Source organism: Aspergillus alliaceus (genome assembly GCF_009176365.1).
Source record: "Aspergillus alliaceus strain CBS 536.65 unplaced genomic scaffold BDW43scaffold_32, whole genome shotgun sequence".
Taxonomy (NCBI): Eukaryota; Fungi; Ascomycota; class Eurotiomycetes; order Eurotiales; family Aspergillaceae; genus Aspergillus; species Aspergillus alliaceus.
Genome location: NW_022474715.1, coordinates 25,419 through 44,503, shown reverse-complemented (window position 1 = coordinate 44,503; position 19,085 = coordinate 25,419). Strand labels below are relative to the sequence as shown.

Here is a 19,085-nt window from a genome sequence, read left to right as displayed (position 1 = left end):
AAAAAAAGAGATGAAAACAGTGAAGGCCAATAGACAATAACAGCATGATATCCACCCTTCCTCTCCGCATGCACGGGACAAGACCAGAGACACAAACCACAGATGCAGGTGGTATCTAAAAGCAAGACGAAACAGAAGGAAACCAAAAAGCCACCATGCAATACACCTATTTATCATGAAGTGTGTATGAGATTAGCCGCTGTAGGGGGAACTAGATAGCCAGTTGGAGTCAATGAAGAAAAAAAAATCAGTATGCGGGCGAACGCCGTAGCCACCTGGTGGTGTCGCTCAATCCGCACGTACTCATCCATGAGGTGAGTAAGAGCAATGTAGCCGACCAAGTAGTTGGAATAGATCAAGCCGCCCAACTTAATCATTTGCGTCCCTCCACTCTGAGGGACTTCCAAATAATTTCTCGTATATTTCGGTAAGAATTCGTGCATCAGCTCGCAAACTAGGAGAGATATAACGACTCTGCAAAAGGAAGTTGATCGTCCGCCTAAGGAGCCTCTCGAGTTCATTTCGGTCCACTAGTTCAGAGAGGCTAGACATGTATGTGGCGGACAATACTAACATGTTACCAAATTGTCTATGGAAAGAGAGAAACAATGTCAGCCAATTCACTCCAAGATACACAGATATAACTTGCAGGGGGCGTTCACGTACGCATGGGCGGTACCGAAGATATTGGTCACAACCGGACGACCCTTGATACCATCAAAGGCCACCGTGCTCAACATAGCCGAATCAATGCAAACTTTACAAGCTCTTCGTAGCTTTGTGGGTAGGTCGCGATGCGCAATTCCAGTGAACCCAGATGAAGAGCCTATGTCGCTTGACAGCCGTGCCATGTTTGTAGCACTCTGCCCATGGTTTAGTGAAGGAGATACCTGCTGGGATTTAGAAGTAGTCATAATAGTAGCCTCAGTAGGGGGGCCATCCGACGAAGCGCGAAGATCTATTTGTCCATAGTAGTGAAGGGCATGGTAGAGTAAAGGACGATGAATGATGTAACGTGCACCATAGTACTTGGCTCGCATCCGAGCGACATTGATTTCCTCTGATGGTGGATCGGTGTCTTTCCACTTCATCACTTGAGGAAGACTGTTTCGCCACAACTCAAGGTTCATGCTCAAAATCTCTTGGACGTGCGATGACCAATGGGTTGAACCTTGCTCTGTGGACAATTATCTTAGCATTCTTTAATTTGGAAACAATTCCCGAGGCCTATTTCTTACTCTCAACTTTGTATAGATCCGTGTGGACACGGTTTAGGACCTTCCTGAGATGGATTTGAGCTGAGTAAAAGAACATCATCATAGTACTTGGGGCAGAAATTTCATTGGGGAGGTTTAGAGTGAACCGTCCCTTCGGTAGAGAAATACGAGCTTCTGATCGTGATATGCCGCTGGCAGGAAGATCAAGTTCTGCTAGTATATCGCTGGCATAAGGTCAGTATTTGAGGGAAATCATAGCAGGGAACGAAAGGGATGGGAAGACCGCAGGAGCTATATATACCTCTCCAGTTGCAGACATGTCCAATACGCAAAATCATAAAGGTCTTTGACAGGGCCATCAGGCATTTGCGTGTAACGCTTTCTGGAGAATCCAGTTAGTACCATATAGCATTAATTGAACAGGAAAGGGTAAGCCGTACGACCGAACCAGGACTTGGCAAGCTCTGGCGGCTTGGTAAATCCACCCGTGGCTTTGGAAGGGATGCGCCAATTGGCCTGCATAAAGTCCTGCTAACAAGGCTGCCTGGACGTGTGGCAGGCCATTTGCTCCTTGCAGGCTTCCGAGAATCTGAGTAGCGTACGCATAAAAGGCCAGGCCAGGGATAACATCAAGGTTTTTGAGGTTTTGGTTGTCTTGAGATCTTAGATGTCCTTCGCCACTCCGTCGGTTAGCCGTTAATGAAGGGGATGTAAAGCTGTGATTATTAGTGGCATAACCACTACCTTGCGTGTGAGGAACAGAATCCGACCCCGCGGGCGATAGCACACTGCCCGTAGAGGGGCCGGGTATTCTCTCTTTTCGAAAGTCAACAAGGTAGTCTGTCACCGGCCCCGGAACAGGATTGGCTTCGCAGATACTTCCAAGGGCGAGGACCATGAGAATAATCGCATTGTGAATGGATTTCTCAATACGCTGGCCGCCGCCTTGTTCCGCAGGGGATTGCACGTCGCATCCCGCGCCTTGAAGATTTTCGCAGGAACGCTTTCGTTTTGCGCCTCGAGGTAAATCATTCGCGTAGTTATTAGGTGCTCCAGAGGGTGGTGCCGAGCTCTTTTGTGGGCAGTACATCCTGATAAACTTGTCGATCTTATTCTCCAAGTCACCCTGATCGAGGAACGGGTGAAGCTGGTGCATATGCTTCATATAACTTTTATGATAACGGCGAACGGCGTCTGCATCTGCAGTGAGCATGCCATTTTCGTCAAGCCCTTTATTTGCAAGTTTAACCTGGGGCTGGTTTGCGCCCACACCCCAAGGCCCACTAGGGGAGGCTGCCGCGTAGTATGACTGGTGTTCATCAAAGCTCGTACTTAAGTTCGTTGGCGCTGCTGACAAGCTATTATCTTCACTGGTCTCATCCCCCTCCCCACGGCCATAAACACGGATAAGACCCCTTTGTTCTTCGAGTTTCATTACATAGTCCTCATCATATTCTCTTGGGCGAAGTAGATTCCGGATAGAAGGCCACAACAGCAACTTGTGAGCTGCTGTCGTATGCTCTACAGGGATTGAGAGCTCACCATCTTCGCCAGACGGTACAACTTGCTCAGTGGTTGCTTCAGTCGATTCCGGTATCTGCTCCTGAGTTGTAGCATTATTCTCATCTTTGGCCTTAGGTTCCTGCAGCATATCCAGCGAGTCCTTCTTTGCTAATTGCGGGACTGTCGACTTCCGTGGTTCCTTGGGTGCGGACTTAGCTTCGATCTTTGCCAGGAGGGCGCTAAAATTATTCCCATGCTCTGTGTTAAGTTGGTCTAAGCGATCAAATCTGTCTAATATAGCGTCTTGAAATGACTGCAGCCGGTCCAAGAGGAGTTGTGTTGCCTTTTCTTGTCTGTGTAGGTTGTCAGTGGTCTCCCGCTGATACTACAGAGTATTGGAATGGAAGGGCTGTAAACAGACTTGTGAGGAGGGACTTCTTTGTAAACGCAGTTTAGGTTGTTTTCCTTGCAATGGCTACATGACGGCCGGCCTTCGTCGCACTTTGCTTTCCTCGCTCGGCATTGGTCGCAAGCCTTCAACCGAGGGACAAACAAAATGTCAGTAACATTTTCTTTTCCATATACACATACAACGCGAAGCGCCGCGATATGGGCAATGAAAGCTATTTTACCTGCTGTGCTCGTGCAGCCTTGCGCTGGCGCATACCATAGGCCGGGCTTTGGTAATAGCCAGAATCATACGGGGCTGGGGTATGGGAAATAGGCGGAACAGGAGTCGAATATGGAGCTGGAGGGATCGAGTGCGGAGGAAGCGGAGGCGGAGCGTCGCCATTACTATGTGGTTCTTGGGGTGGGAACGACACCCGGTGTCGATATTCAGGCGGCGCAGAGTGCGGGGCTGGATCATGGGGCGTCCCATTCATTGGACCTCGAAAAGGTGGATGCGCCTCTGTAGGATTGTGCTTTGGGCCTGGTAAGCTTCCTTGCCGACCATATGGACCATCAGGGGGGAGCTGCGGCAACTCGCGATTCGGCATAACAGGATACCCATGTGAAGATAGTGGTGGAGGAGCAGTGGAGGTTCGACGTTGTTCCGCAACGTGACCTTCATACGGTGGATAATGGCGCCATGGCTGCTCATACATCCCCGGCACACTCGGCGGACCATGCGATCCGTCGGGAGGAGGAATGCGATGCATTGGGGGCGCAGGCCCAGAGAAGGCAGGAAGTGTTTTCGGCTTATCGTCAGTTGAGATAATTTCCATGATCGTGGGTCCGCAGCTACGGCCAGGATCACCAGATCGCCGCAGATCTGCTGTGGACGGTCGATTCAGTGCGAGAGACATACGGTCATTAGGACATGATGTCCCAGAGAAGCGCAATCAGGGAGAAGTTCAAGCTTCGATACACGGGTGAGTTGCGAAAGATTAGAGAGGCGAAGGAGTCATACCACAACAAGAGCTTCGCCAGAATAAGTCAAGAGCTATTGTTCTGCAGTCTAGGAAAATGACCTCAAAAGTTGACGGTGGGTCTGCTGCTTTCTCTCTTTCTGGGGCCTGTATTAATTGCCGTGTATTCGTTGAAGCAATGAGGCAAGAACAGCTGGATCGACGCCTAAATGTCACGCGAATGAACGCGTGAGATCGTCCAGTTTGTTTGATTGCTGGATGGAGGCAACTATGCGTGACTTGATAGCTTTAAGAGTTAGCTATAATAGAATTAGAAGATAACGAGCGCAAAGCCAACATTATCAACGGTCAACCATGAGGGACATTGGCTAAAAAGAACAGGACGCGAGAAAGAGAGAGAGAGAGAGAAAGTAGGGAAATTAGGTAAGAAATGATAGTAAAGGCAAGGTAAAGCTAATGCAAAATGTAACCCAGGACGATGGTAACAGTAATAATAGGTCGGGCATCAAGGACAGAGCTCAAAACACTAAGCAGTACCTGTCATAAGTAGTATAAGCTGGGGGGTGGGAAAGAACGAGATCCGCGCTGGAGCTAACGACTGGAGTGGGCACACCGACCCTGTCAGTGAGAGAGAAATAAGGTATGTAGGTGATCCCTTCTCCAGTACGGAGTACTCCGTATAGGTACTTTTTCTAAACACAGGAGAGATGCGCAGACAAGGGACCAAATCAGGTAAGAGAAGCGCAAAGGGTAAAAGGAAACGAGGGAAAGGGAAAAAAAAATCCAACTAAAAAAATCCAACGGAGCTAGAACAGGGGTAAACTGGTTATAGAATAGTGCTGATAATGTTCTTATAACGGCAGAAAATCCTAAATCGCAACAATAATAATAGTAGTAATAAGATAGTAGTACGTACACCGTGGTGGCCCAAAGGGTGGAATTAAATACGGCGGTCGTTTGGCACTGCCTCTACTCTTCCGATCAGTTAGGAGATAGCTAAGCCAAGCCGTCGGGTCGTGTGGTGCGCAACAGCAGGAACGGTGGGAAAGCCAACAGAAAGGTCGGGTTTGCCCTGGGTTTATTAAGAAACCAAAAAGTGTTGACAGAAAGCGGGAAGGTGCTGCCAGAGATGAGCGGGCGGATGATGATGGAGACACTGCAGGGAGAGGAATTAAACTTGAATAGGCAAAGGACTTGCCGTCAGGCGCGAGAAGGAGGAAAAGAGAGATAGAGTGGTGATTAGTGAGTAGTTAGTAGTAGTGGTCAGTAGTTAGTGGATAAGGAATGAGGAAGAGGGGCGGTTGAGGACCCAGTAAAATCAGTAGGTACCTAAGGGGACCCGATGGTGGTGGCCAAGTAAGTGGGAATGAATGATCTGCTGGGGAAACAAATAAGGTAAAATGTAGGAGCAATTAAGAGTCGCAGGTATGGTGGGTGGAGAGAGAGGCGAGAGTCATGAGAAAAAATAATAACCACAATAACAATAATAATGAGGATGGGTGAGGTCAATCCACACAGGCAAACAGAGCTGTGATAGCGATTCCTGATTGATTAATGGACGGGGTTAAACATGAGGAAAAGTGAAGAGTGACTTGCCCCTCCCTCTTTTTTTCCCTCCCTCTCTTTTCGCTGGTGGAGGGATTGCCCGTAGGGAGAAGTATCTAGTGGTTAGGAGTAGTAAGTATGAATAGATCAAAACTTCGGTTTTAAATTTTTACGCATAATAACAATACCAACAACAATAACAATCTCAACCGTACCAATGGTGAATAGAGTAAAATATTTAAAAAAAAAATAAAAAATAAAAATAAAATAAAATAAAAATAAAAATTACAGTTCTTCTCTTTTCTCTGCCTCTTCTTGAATTTTCTTTAAAGGTTTTTTTTTTTCTACCCTAAGCAAAATTTCCCTGAGTATTCTCGTTTTTTCATTTCTTTTGACGCGCGCCTCCTTCTGACAGATTGATTGATTGACTGGCTGCTTGGCTGGGTCTTGTAACTTGGACCGAAATCCTGGTTTGCAGGGTATTACCACAAGCCACCGAAAGTTGACAGATCGCTTTTTTTCGCTTTTTTTTTGGGTCTATATCTCTGTTTCGGTTATTGACTCTGCCGTAAGAAAACAAAAGTGGGATGGGACCAGCAACAAGAAACGAAAAAAAGACTTAATAAGAGTGGAGCTGCAAACTGGAGCTGTTGCTAACTTGCTAACACGGGACGGGTTGGAAAGCGAATCCGTGAAGTGTTTAAGCTACCTTTCAATTTCCTATCCTGTCAAAGGGCCGATAATCAGCTCCATTCTATAATTTTTCGCAGTGCCACATGGAAATTTCTTGGGGAAAATAGTGTCACCCGAACCGAGTCGGTCTGCCCAATAACATTCACGTACCGTAGGCAGGCAGATTTGAGGAAATATATAAGGAGGATGATGTCTCTTATAATTGTTGCTAGTTCAAGCTTAGACCCTTCGCTTTTCTATCTTCTGCTTGGGACAGATATCCCGTGAGACGATCAAAGAGTGGTCGGTGCCCAAAATCCGGAGGGGCAATTTCAGCGGTGGACTGTGTTGGCCACTCGTTAGACCAAAAGATATGGCAGATAAAGAGGTTGGAAATACGGATACTTGGGATGAAAGTCTTAATTACCAAATAAAAGACAAAGAAATGTGCAAAGGTGTGAAAGGAAAGGGGGAGGGGGGGGTCTTCTCTTTTCTACATTAAAATCTTCTGGTTTTATCTCTTTGTATGTCTACCCCAGATCATTTTGTTGGGTAGAAGAAAGTGAAACGAGGCATGGAACAAATATATGGAGACACCTGATTGATGATGAAAAGGACTCCAAGTAGTTTATCCCTCTCCAAGGGCTGGTAGATGGATAACCTAACTGGGCAGTAGAACAGAACTTTACATGCTGTTGTCAACACATAAGCCTCTCAGACGCATTCCTTGGTTCTGTTGGTGCCTATCTAAAGCCGTGATCCAGCTTAATTCGGCTTATTATTGGCAAGGTCCCCTATCTTCATCATCGGCTGTTTGGTCAATTCAGATCTAAAGTTAAATCCCCAACATTATCTAGGTCAGAAAGAACTTACAGGTCGCAATCTACATTCCGAGATTACGACTGTAAATGTCAAAGTTGAAGGGGAGGAAGTATCCTGGTTTGGGAAGAAAGCTGAGAAAAAGACAGCCACGGTCTCGCGTAGTGAAGGAAACGAGAGTGCGAGCAAGGTATGCATGATGTGACCCAAGAAGTGTCCCGAGCCACAACCCCACGCAAAAACAGAAGACGGTGAGAATCAATCAATGGGTTGGGGCTATCACTTGGTCATTGGAATCAAGGGTCAGCACACCTGCATATGTAGTAGTACGTACTCTACCCAGTAAACTAGCTTTCTGCATGGATTAAGGAGTCAGGAGGACCGCCTGTTCCGAAAAGGCGGAGAACTACCATGCCACATTCAATATAAAATGAAACTCCAAAGTAGAAAGATCATGACTATATATGCTTTGAAGCTATTATGCCGTTCTTTAATTTATCTCTTATTATCTTTTTCTTTTTCTTTCTCTCTCTCTGTCTTGTTAACGGATAAATATATATATATACATTACGAAAAGAGAGGCCACATAGACCTCTAGCTCCACTATTGGAACACATGAGATTATTCAGGGTGTCCCTGTCAATTAGGTCCTGTTGACTTACATATGTACGCACATACCCCATGAGGTACTGCAGATGTAACTATAAGAACATACATGAATAGTTCAGCTTACTACTGTTTACATTGCCCAAATCGACGGTCTAAATCAAAATATACCACCTGAATGGCACCTGTTCCTTGGTTCCAATCAACAGGAACAAACTGCTTGCCGTCATGGATCCATGGTGCTACTACTAGTAGTACCCGGTCGGGAAGCAGTAAAGTTACAGGACATCTTTCCGGAATCGTTTGGATTTAGTACCGAGCAATACCTCAGTTTCTATTGTTACAGTACTGTACTGTACATACAAAATTAGGTAGCCTAGAAGAAACCCACGATAGACATACTCCATACAGAGTGTTATATAGATGTGCCAACTATCCCTCGGATTACACTCGGAAAACAGCATTAACCAACAGCCACTACCTAGTAGTCATGCACTGTATATAGAACCATTCTATATCTTTGCACGGCCCCATATACCATGGTGCGTATATTGTATTATATACTATCTATCAAGAATATTGAAGAAATGCAAAGCTCTTCGCCGTCCTACCGCGTAAATGACCCGAATAGGATTCCCACCCATCAATTGATGTAAACAATTTGACCGCGTATTTCAACGCGAATCCTACTGGGTAATGTACTGGTCAATGATAGGCATCCAGAGCCCGACCGTCATCCGTTAGTGGAGTTCAGCCCCATCTGAAGACCGCTTTAATTGACAGAACGAGTAAATAGTCAAGGACCCAAAACTTTGGCTGGATTTTCTCGGCATCGGAAAAAAGGAGGGGCAGAATTGATGGCACGTAATGAATCATCAAGTGTCCGGCGCTCCGGCTCGCCATTTTTTGCCACTCTGGACTCATCCGCTTCTTTCACCACCACCACCACCACCAACAACAACAAGGATTCTCGTAATATAAAGATAGATACGGATAATGTTAGCCTGGAAGTGTCAATATTATACCGTGCTATGCCTTCCATCTTGAGAGATAAACCCTGCGTGGGTGTGGTTCCCTCTCCCAATTCCAGCGTGACCCAAACGCCCGACCTGATTGCACCATGTGCCATCCCACCACCACCAATTAATTCCTTCCAACCGCCATTCCAAAGACCACCAAAATCCTTCTTTCTCTTTTTCTCCCTCGCTGTCCGGTTGATCCGCAATTTTAACTTTCCCTGATCCCGTCTCCCTGGAACCACCCGTCGGTTGGCCGCATAATTCTTTTGATCTTCACTTTAGTCCATAGACCGCCTCATCGGGTAACTGGTATTCCGTACATACGAACTCCATCAAGCCTCCGCAAAAACCTATGACATAGCCAGTACTCTGTAACAGCTAGAGGTATGTTTCATATAATTAATCCGGGACGGAATAACGCTACACAACGTCTAGCTCTAGCTCAATAACGCCTTCTCTCCGCTCCCCCTTGGCTCAAGTCAAGGTTTTGCAATGATATGATCTACTGCCGAAGTTTCCTACGGGTGATGTGCATGCATACTGCTGTATAGTTAGTAGTATGATGTAGTGGCGGAAGTAAGGGATGGCCCTGTACTGCACATCATCGTTTGCCTGAAGGTTGGAGTGGATGGGTGAGTGATGGTACAGAGGGGAGGGCAGTACTCCGTGCCCTGAATTGATATGTGAAAGAATGGTTACACCAGTGTCACAAGTGTTACTTGTAGGAGACAAAGTCATTGGCATTGGGATGCTTCTGTTCAACATGGAAGTTGATAATAAGGTTCCCCTGGAGCTGGACGTGTTAAAAAGGTGATATCCTGATTTATTCGGGTTGTTTCTCGGCAATAAGCGAGGTTTCCTCCTCCCTTTCTTCGCTTTTTCTAGGGAAGCTCTACTCGCAATTTAACCCAAGCAAAGTTTAGAAAAGCATGCAAAAGATGATATACGCTAAACTGCTGTGATACATACATCATAGGACCCATCAATCGTAACTACTAGTGGGAACCATGTAAATTTAAAATGCTTGATGTTGAGATTTTAGGTAGTGTGGTTGTTACAAGCCGCTGGCTGCTGCAACCATTTTCACACATAATTTGTAATGTATTGGCCGAACTCCGAATCGCCCAAAAAATGAGGAACCCTATTCGTTCGGTAAATTGCAATGGGTAATTGCGGAGCACGCACTGTCTAAGATATTGAATGCTACCTACTGACGAAGGAGAAGGAATCTTGCGGATACCAGCTCAGCTGGGCAATCATTGTCACGAGGTCTAAGGGTCCATTTACTTTGAAGTCGGCTCCGATTTAGGAAATCTTATTAGGACCAGTGTACTCCATAGATCAATTCAATGTCTCAGCAAATTTTGGTGGATATGTGACGCGCACTGATCCATCTGAAAGATCAACAGTTCACGAAGTCAGCGTTTTTAAGTTCCTCATTGATCACTAGAGGAGTTTTACCGTGAGAAGGGTTGACGAATAATATCTTCATCGTCGTTCAGCCAAAAAAAGGTCAGGTACAAGTATTGCCCATAAGATCCCAGCCCCGTAACAAATTCCATACTTGTTTGATTGACAGCGGGATGGACCGCCCATCTGACGAGCTCCGAGGGACTGGTTCAGGGCAGATCTTAATCCTGCTACCTACCTAGGTAAGCAAAGCGAGACTATAGGCAACTCCGATATATTACTGGTAGTTGATGCCGACAAGATAGGTAGGTGAACTCAACCAGAGCCTACAAATACTATAAATATTAAACAAAACAAGGCCAGAGTGGAGAATAGTATCTCAGCCTATCATAATTATGCGGCCCCCGTTTCATATTCTTTGTCACTATCTGGCTGGCTCTCTTTTTTCATTGCACGGCCAGCCTAAAGCGGGCGTATCATAATCAAGCTCATTATAAGTTCCTCACAATCACAAAACAAACTAAAATTCACTGTACATTGATTAATGCTAAGGAAGCCTTTTGGAAATCAGAGATGTATGTGAAATAGTTTGCTGTACCACAGCCCCCGAGTGGTGGTGTGAAATCAAGCACATGAATGGCTGGCAATTAAATATGCCTACCCTGCCAAGCTGAGACTAAAGCCTCGCTATTGAGTTGTTGGTTCTGCCCAAATAGTTGCATTTCTAGTCTAATAGACTATACCGACCTTCTCTAAGAACAGACGGATATAAGCGGTTCAAATGGAGCAAAGCTGATACTCCTACTGGGCGCACTTGCGATACAATACATGTGGATATCTGTTCTTCTAAATACTACGTATCCACAACCACGTGGCCTGCGCATCTATGAGGTAAGAAGAAACCAGGAAATGGGCCGAAGAAACGTTAAGGAGAAATTGACTGGTAATGTATGGATGTATAGGCAGGGATTTACAAACAGGATATAGTGAACGAGTCTACGCCGATTTCAATGTGGCGACCGTGAAAAGGATACCTCCCGGAATATAATTTGTCTTGTATCAATCTCCCACTTCTTGGCTGCCTCCTTACGCAAACATGATGAGACCCGATCGATCGGGGACTTGGGCCTCCTTGTCGAAGTGAGGGGTAGTTTCGTACTCCATACCAAATTACTAATGCACATATCTCATAACCGCATTTTGTATAATCATTTTCCAGGAACAGATCTCCTGATCTCGCCGCTTGCATGTGCAGTGAACCCAATGCTGCATTGATTAACCTACGTTGTTGCATTCTTATCCGACCCTTTCGAACGCAGGGAATGGGCACGAGCCATAATTGCATAAAGTAAGCCAGCATTCCAACCAATGACATTTGCACCACAATGTGCGAATACTACCTCAAGGGAGTAATCATCCTCATGTTGATGAAGCTGAAACAATGGTAGTTATGAAGAGGCCCATATTTCCATCCTAACTTTACTTGATAAATACAACCTCAATATCCAATTTCAAGTATCCGACTTTGCGCATGACTTCTTAGTTGACGGGACATTCTTGTTCTCTTGCAGGTACAGACGATCAAAGCAGAAGCATAAAATTGCCTTTACAGCTAACCTAGTGGAACTTGGACGACACAAAAAAAGATTAATAGTGATAATAGAATAATTTGGAATGGGACTTTTAGGGGTACCCCTCACTGGCGTGGGTTATCACTACCATACTTTGTACACATCGTAAGGCACTGAAAGGGCTGTATGATCTATTTCCCTTTCATTGTCTGTCGAGGGATAGATGTGTAACCTCGGCATCGTCCACGAGTGATTTATACTCCTCCCGTTATAACCGACGGTTAAGCTCTTAGATTCTATTCTTTAACGCTAAATTATTAGTTTACATGCATATCAGAGTACTCTTTGTTCATTGCGAAAGGGAACCAGGCAGAACAGTAGTAAACTAGTACAGTAGGCAGTACTAGGTAGGGTCTGGGTTATTCAATTACCCAAATTTAAGTGTTGCTCGAATATAACTCATTGGAATCTAACGCACCCCTACCAAACTCCATCGACCCATGGACCTGGTTAATGGGCTCGGGAGGCTTTCGGTACACTTGAACGTCGGGAATATGACAGCTCTCCGTGGTGGCCACCATGCGACCAAGACCCGATGTTCGTGCCCAACCAACTGACTCTTTCATTGCGAATGATCCATGTTATCACCATTAATTACATGGATAACGGGGCATATCGCTCCAGAAACAGATACTCCGCTGCCTGCCATTGCGCTGCAATTCCCCCAATGCGAGGACTGGAGGCGCGCTTTGTCCTTGACGCCCCTGGACCTATCACATTTCCGCTGGTCTGGAACCTCAATAGCCCTTCCTTGAGGTTTATTGTGATTCTGGCTCCGAACAAATCCGGAACAGCACGAAGAAGCTAGCAGGGGACACGGTGGATAGAGCCATGTACAGTACCTACATTACTATGTACAGGAACGGAGACCCCGCGCTTACATATCAGTCTATTACCAGTGGGAATCAATTGATATTTGTTGACTTGTTTATATCATATGCATTGCTGTTGGCTGTTGCCTTTCTTCTTTTCTTCTCTCTCTCTCTCTCTCTCTTTTTTTTTTTTCTTTTTTTTTTCTTGTGGTATACATACATATTAACACACATAATATGTATGTATTGCCGCTCGTTACATGCAGGATACTCCGCACTTGAGGAGATGCCGACATAGGTATCTTACCGGAATACGTGAAGCTTGGGAAGTTTACTAGTCAACACAATTAGGGTAGAATATATTTACGAAGTATAGAGTACGTAGTGATCAGTCAGGCTTTATTTTACCCTAATATGGAAATCGCGTGGGAAATTACAATGGATGAAGAACCCCAGCAATGGCATTGGCCTAAACAGATAGGTACATTACCGTACATTCTAGGTAGTTAGCTTGCAACTCCAGTATCCTTGCTGAGGAGGCGTCCAATCGTAGGTGGCTATCATACGCGAAGAGATCAGCATATGGACAAAGCTTCCCGTGTTGACCGTCCTGTCGCAAATGCTAGCAAGGACTAGAATCCTGAGCTTTCTAATTGGAAATGACATTGCATTTGTCGTGAAACAATATCATGATGTGCATATGTGCATACCGTTTTAGACCTTCCACGAAAAAAAGAAAAAGAAAGAAAGAATAAAAAAGAAATCTCCCGATCGAATGGACCAGTCCAAAATACCATCAACTTCAGCAACCGGAAAACTAGATACTATGCTCTGGGGGTTATTATCGCCTCTTATTAATAGCAACTTTCGTTCTGAATCGTTCAAAAATAACGACATATTGGGCATAATTGTTTATTTTATATTTTGACTCTCTTTGGCATCAACACCTCAGGTAGGAAGTGAAAGGTTCCTTCTCATAGTGCCAGTATGCATTTTCCTGGCTCCCCTGATCAACAGTGACAATATCCTCAATCGACATGACATCTCCTATAGCCCTACGTGCAGCTTCGCCTCGAAGCTAGTCCAATATCACTATTCTATTGCCTCACTATTAACATATGATATCACGGACATCGTCTCTACACGGGGCAAACTTCCATGCATTTATGGAGAACGGGGTTCTTATCCGATCCCCACCGACCCCATGAGCACCAATTGTCTGGCTCGCACGCACAGACATTATAAACCCGATATTGGACGATCAGAGCCTCACTCTATAAAGATACGAGATTGGCTGGTACCCATCTCGCTAAGTTACAGGCGAGCAGAATTTCGCATTGCTCTGGAGTATTTTCGGGTAACCCTGAGAGAGGCAAAATGTATCGTCAACCGTATACCGCTTCTATCCAGGGGAACGAGTGCCGTAGCTGCCTTAGTATGGTAGACAAATAGCTAGTGATTCAGCTTCCATTCATGTTAAGGTAGATTTCATAATCTATGTGGGGGCTTGGTGGGGTATCTCTGACGTGGGACACCTGCTCTACTTTTCGCTCTCTGTTCTAGGACTCGGTCGATGCACTCGAGTGGAGTTAGTCTTTTGCTAGGAGTCACTAGTCATCTGCCTTTCTCATATATCTCTTTGATTAGCTGATACGTCTTTTGGGTTGAGTCACCCCCACTGTCAATGGGATAAGCATTCCCAGCAAGATCACCTGCTTTCCAACACAACCGAGCGTCTACTGCGGCTTTCTCTTCGGAAATAGACATTCGTCTCTCTATAAGGATGCATGCGGCTATGCGAGTAATAATACGCGATAGCAGATAGCGGATATCAATTCGTGACCTTCCTTACCCACACTCGCCTAGCCTCAACCAGCAAATGAAGCTCCAGGGGCCAAATTGATCTTCTATCGCGCTGAATGACCCCCTGATCAATCTGTGGAACTGACAATCTAACCGGATGACTTGTTACTTTTAAGGTGTTCAGAAAGATCAAGATCATGCAAGGCTTGCTCCTTCTCATTCCGACCATCCTAAAGAAGGTCATCTTGATCAGGAAACCCATGGACGACGCCACATCTCTTTTCATCTATTAAAGACGAAGGAGGAAAGAAGAACAGGTCAGAACGCAACGCATCGGAGAATTCACGATTGAGGCAGCTAAGTACAGCATACTTCCACTCTTCCTTGAACGTCCCCCCGAACCCTATGTCGCTCTGATATGGATATCGGATCGCCGGGTCATTTATCAGAATACCAGGACATGGAAATGTACGGAATTAAGCCAGCTGGTACGACACTCTCGTCGCCTTGCCGTGCAAGGTGAAAGCACACAAGCCTAGAGATATGCGTTACATCCTTTTTCTCAAGCGCACGAAATGCTTCGATCTCATATCGATGCAGGGATACACGGCGGATATACGCTTGGGATGTCCGAGCCTCTCCGGGTCAAATGGTGGTACCTGCGCAACGGATCTTAGGTGCACGCCGTCTGCCATATTTGTCAGATACCAAGGGAATAATGCAAGGAATACCGCACGACCTTACTATATCCAAACCTCCATTGAATATTGTGCGCTCAGGCCATCCTGCTCTTTTGCAGAGAACACGCCCCAGATGCCGCTTGGAGAAATAGAGCAGTGCTACACTTCTTTTGGGAGATGACTGAATATCACTTTCCTCCAGGTACCTGACGGCTCATCAGGGAAGGCAATCCTTTCGTTGTACCAGTCGTTGGGGTGGGACCAAGTCATAATAGCAAGGACTAGTGGCAGTAGAGTTCCTAGTCCTATGAATTATTTGGTGTCAAGCGTCTAAAGTGACCGTAGCGATGTAGGTAGAGAGTAATGCACAGCTAGGGCCGGAGACGCAATGTCGTGGATTAAGCCACATAACAACCGGTAGGGTAATATCAAGCATCGCTCTGTGACATCAAGACCGTTCCTCTAGGTAATTTACTTAAGGAGCACTGCGCTCCATTTACGCTGTCAAGTTGTTTCGAGAACAACCCTCCAACAGGCATACAAAGGCAAACCCCCAATAATCTTTAACCAGAAGATGAGGTAACCGTCGAGAAATAGATTGCATGGCTAGGTATATTTCTCAAGGGGACCAGGATAGAATTAGGTACATACTATGTATGCCTCTAGTGCGCTAAGTCGACTCGTCTACTCGAAAGCAAGTACACGTCGAATCCGTATTGAATACGGAGCATTGAAAGTTAAAGGGAATCAAAAACAACTCGATCAAGATAGACGCACCAATGATCGTGCATCAATTTGGTAATTTTTGAAATTGTACCTACAGATTATCCGACATGCAGGATCTCCGTATCCTGTTCATGTTATACAGCACACAGGTAATAGTGCATATGAGAATACCATTTTAGCATTAAAGAATACAATATACCATAGCCTTTGACCTATCTTATGGGTAGAGATGTCTATTTGAAAAGAGGATGGGCACTGCCCTCTAGTATGCTCTACTCAGTATAGCTGATGTAGGTACTTGTTTATCCTTTGCAAACAATATGCACACGATACCCCCGAGGTATTCTCTTTTTGCTATGCACCCATGCATTGAATAGCACCAATAATAAAGGTAGCGCCGTAGTAACCAAATAGAAGGAGAGACGATTCGCTCTAAACGTATACACACAAAGTATCAAAAATGTAGCTGGAAAGCTCATGTAAAGCCAATGCATCTGACCATAGAGAGCAGCGATATCCTTTGTGTATATGTATGATTTAGATACATATATCGACTCTATAGGGTTGAGGATGCTGGATCAATAATGACCAAAGCTAGAGCCACCGTATCTCAGGTGCGCCGCAGGAGGTGATGGAATATAGTCCATATCCCTTTGAACACCTCAAGTCGCTCCTCTGCATCGAACAAATCATACCATTTTGTTCGCCGCAGGTGCAGCACATGCCATGGTTGTCCAGTAGAGTCGGAATTGGGGGGAAACTCGCTGTCTCCCAATGTCACGATGTCGAGGTATCGACGGTGGACTCGCAAATGTAGGATAGCCAGATGATGGTTGATGGAGGAGAGCATATAGATCTGTGGCAACTCAGTCAGCATCATTGCATACCTTTTATACTGGAATCACCTACATCGTCAAATAGGCTCTCTGGGTCCTTTCCAATCTGGATATATCTCATCCGTTTGTCCCAAAGACCGGGGCCTGGCTGGACAAGCTTCCATTTTTCGCTGTTACTCAGCTTCCGCGAAGACCCAGGTCGACGGGATGCTAAAAATGGATGCTCATATTTGGAGCGTTTGCGAGAGCTCCCATTGTCCGGTACTGGCTTCTCGTCGCCATCGGTAAAGTTGCCGCTATCCCCCACTGCATCATTGGGCGCACCACCCCATCGAGGCCTTGTTGTCCACCATTTCCCTTCGCCGGGTCTTGTTTCTGTCATTCCTTGCCGTGCTCGTTCCTGGGCAACTAGAAGCATGGCACCGACCTCACGAAACAAATCGCACACCTCACCAAATCCAGTACCAGGGACATCATCAGGCGCTCGGAAGCATGTTTCAGGTCGGCACTGGGCGGAAAAGACGGGCCCCTCCATGACACCACTTCGTGCTAACTGACGGTCTTTAGGTGATCGAGCAGCCGCGAAGGTCTGGCGGACAGGGAAGAGCAATGTTCGGAGGGACAATCTCGGGGGGAGCACGGGAAGGGCAACTTGACACCCAAAGGGCCATGCCGCCATTTCGGTAAATGCCCTAATCGTTTCGTCGCGGATATCCTCTGGCATTTCATGACCTGCACCAATGCGACGTCCTGTGTACATCTTCACGGGTTCATGCTTTCCATCTTCCTGGTCGGTAGATTTATCTCCGGAGGCCGTAGGTTTTGGTGGGTTCTCAATGTCCATCGGTGTATCTGAGTTTTGCTGGGCCGCAGACGACGGCGCTTCAGCTTCAGTCTGCATTATATCTTCAGTCTCTCCATCAGTCGCGTCATTAGGGGTTGCAGGGCGTTCAAAATAGTTATCCAGGCTTGTGTCCCAGTATTGAGCCATTCGTTCTAGCCCCGTCCAGAATTTCCGTGTCTGGGTCACCCGGACCCTTTGACGCCCCTCACGAGGGCCTAGCCTTGCTACCTCTCGAAACGCATCATCGTTTTCCAAAAGTAGCTCGTCCTTTAAAACTTCAAATCTTTCCTTCGCCGGGTAGGGATTCCCATTTTCCATCAAGATCGGGCAACCATCTTCAGTCAATGGGGATGGATTCGGTGAAGTGTCCTTCCAGGGCACAGGAGGGAAGAAATTCAGACCATCCTTATAGACAATACTTGAGGCCGGAAGATCTGTTTCCACCTTCAGATTGAGGGTTTTGAACTTCTCAGGCGTTATATCTTGTGGCTTTCTGATGGATGCTAGAATTTCATGCACCTGTTGTAAAGAGGCCTCTGGCTCATTATTCGTGGAATCGGGAAGCTTATAGGCCGGGAAGTCTAAAGGTGTTGGGCTAGATGGAGCTCGTCGTTCCCTGTCAGGCTCCGAACTCACTGAGGGGAAGCCTGTGTTAACAGTTAGCCCAGATATTGAATTAGTCACGGCCATGAGATTCGCCCAGCTGAAGAGGGCGCTAGGCTCATGTTTGGCCTTGGTGGCAGACCAGATGAATTATAGAGAGATGAAAGTTATACAGACAGACAGCTAACACTGGTTTGTGGAGCATGCCAGAATGATGAACTTGGCATCCCGCGTTGTCCACATAGCCGCTGTATCCGCAATTGATTCATGTGGACATGTTGGTGGACGAAACACAATCATGCGTGGGGTTTCAAGCAATGTGATAATGAAAGAGAGGAAGGAAGCCTTACCCAATGAACTACACCATCCGAACATGATACGGGGCTTCTACCTAGAGACAATGACTACTTTGGTCGCAGAAAAACATCAATCAGATCAAGGATTCTAGAGAAGTCTTCATTTAGGATTTCTTGCAAAGCGAACGAAGCAATGGACCAAATCACATCTGCTGTCAGTATGAGGGCTTGAGGGCTTGAGGGGTCAGGTGCGGACGTGGGGTTGCCAAATAAAAATAAGCAGAAAGTTTGGTTAGGATAGGGGCAAATAAATGGTAAAGTGTGGACCAAGAGGAAGGGGGGCAGGAGAACCAACCGTGGGATAGAACAAGTCACAACCAAACAATGAAAATCTGGTAGTGGTGTTTTGGTGAAAGATAGGAAAAGGGACCAGAAGACAATGGAGGGGGACAAAGTGATGGGCCGTTAACTACCTTGGTTTGGGCGTCTGGCTAGTATGCGGAATTGCGGATTAGTTCATTGCTAGTGTTTTTCGTGGAATAAGCGGTTTAGATAATAATTAATCACTGTTAATTAATACGGTTGCCCTTGACAATTGCGGATTAAATTATCAGGTATCCCTCCTTCTTTAGCCAGGCCAATTGGGATGTAATGGTGTGGTGCTGCGTGAGGTATGTTTTTCCTTTTTCTTCT

The 19,085-nt window shown here is 46.0% G+C and overlaps 2 protein-coding genes across 2 annotated transcripts; both read right to left on the bottom strand.

Annotated features, from left to right (window-relative positions):
• Nucleotides 1-273: 273 nt before the first annotated feature.
• Nucleotides 274-3,105, bottom strand: clcA (putative C6 finger domain protein). The gene is made up of 5 exons (XM_032038196.1): nucleotides 1,658-3,105; nucleotides 1,519-1,599; nucleotides 1,239-1,441; nucleotides 667-1,177; nucleotides 274-589 (listed from the first exon to the last, which is right to left on the bottom strand). The coding sequence occupies exons 1-5, from the start codon at nucleotides 2,866-2,868 to the stop codon at nucleotides 370-372; spliced, it is 2,226 nt and encodes a 741-aa protein (XP_031898561.1). The 5' UTR covers nucleotides 2,869-3,105; the 3' UTR covers nucleotides 274-369.
• Nucleotides 3,106-16,001: 12,896 nt separating this feature from the next.
• BDW43DRAFT_281429 (uncharacterized protein) lies at nucleotides 16,002-18,879 on the bottom strand. The gene is made up of 4 exons (XM_032042499.1): nucleotides 18,748-18,879; nucleotides 18,447-18,503; nucleotides 16,723-18,140; nucleotides 16,002-16,669 (listed from the first exon to the last, which is right to left on the bottom strand). Exons 2-4 carry the CDS (start codon nucleotides 18,469-18,471, stop codon nucleotides 16,424-16,426), a joined length of 1,689 nt encoding a protein of 562 aa, XP_031898560.1. The 5' UTR covers nucleotides 18,472-18,503; nucleotides 18,748-18,879; the 3' UTR covers nucleotides 16,002-16,423.
• Nucleotides 18,880-19,085: the final 206 nt, after the last annotated feature.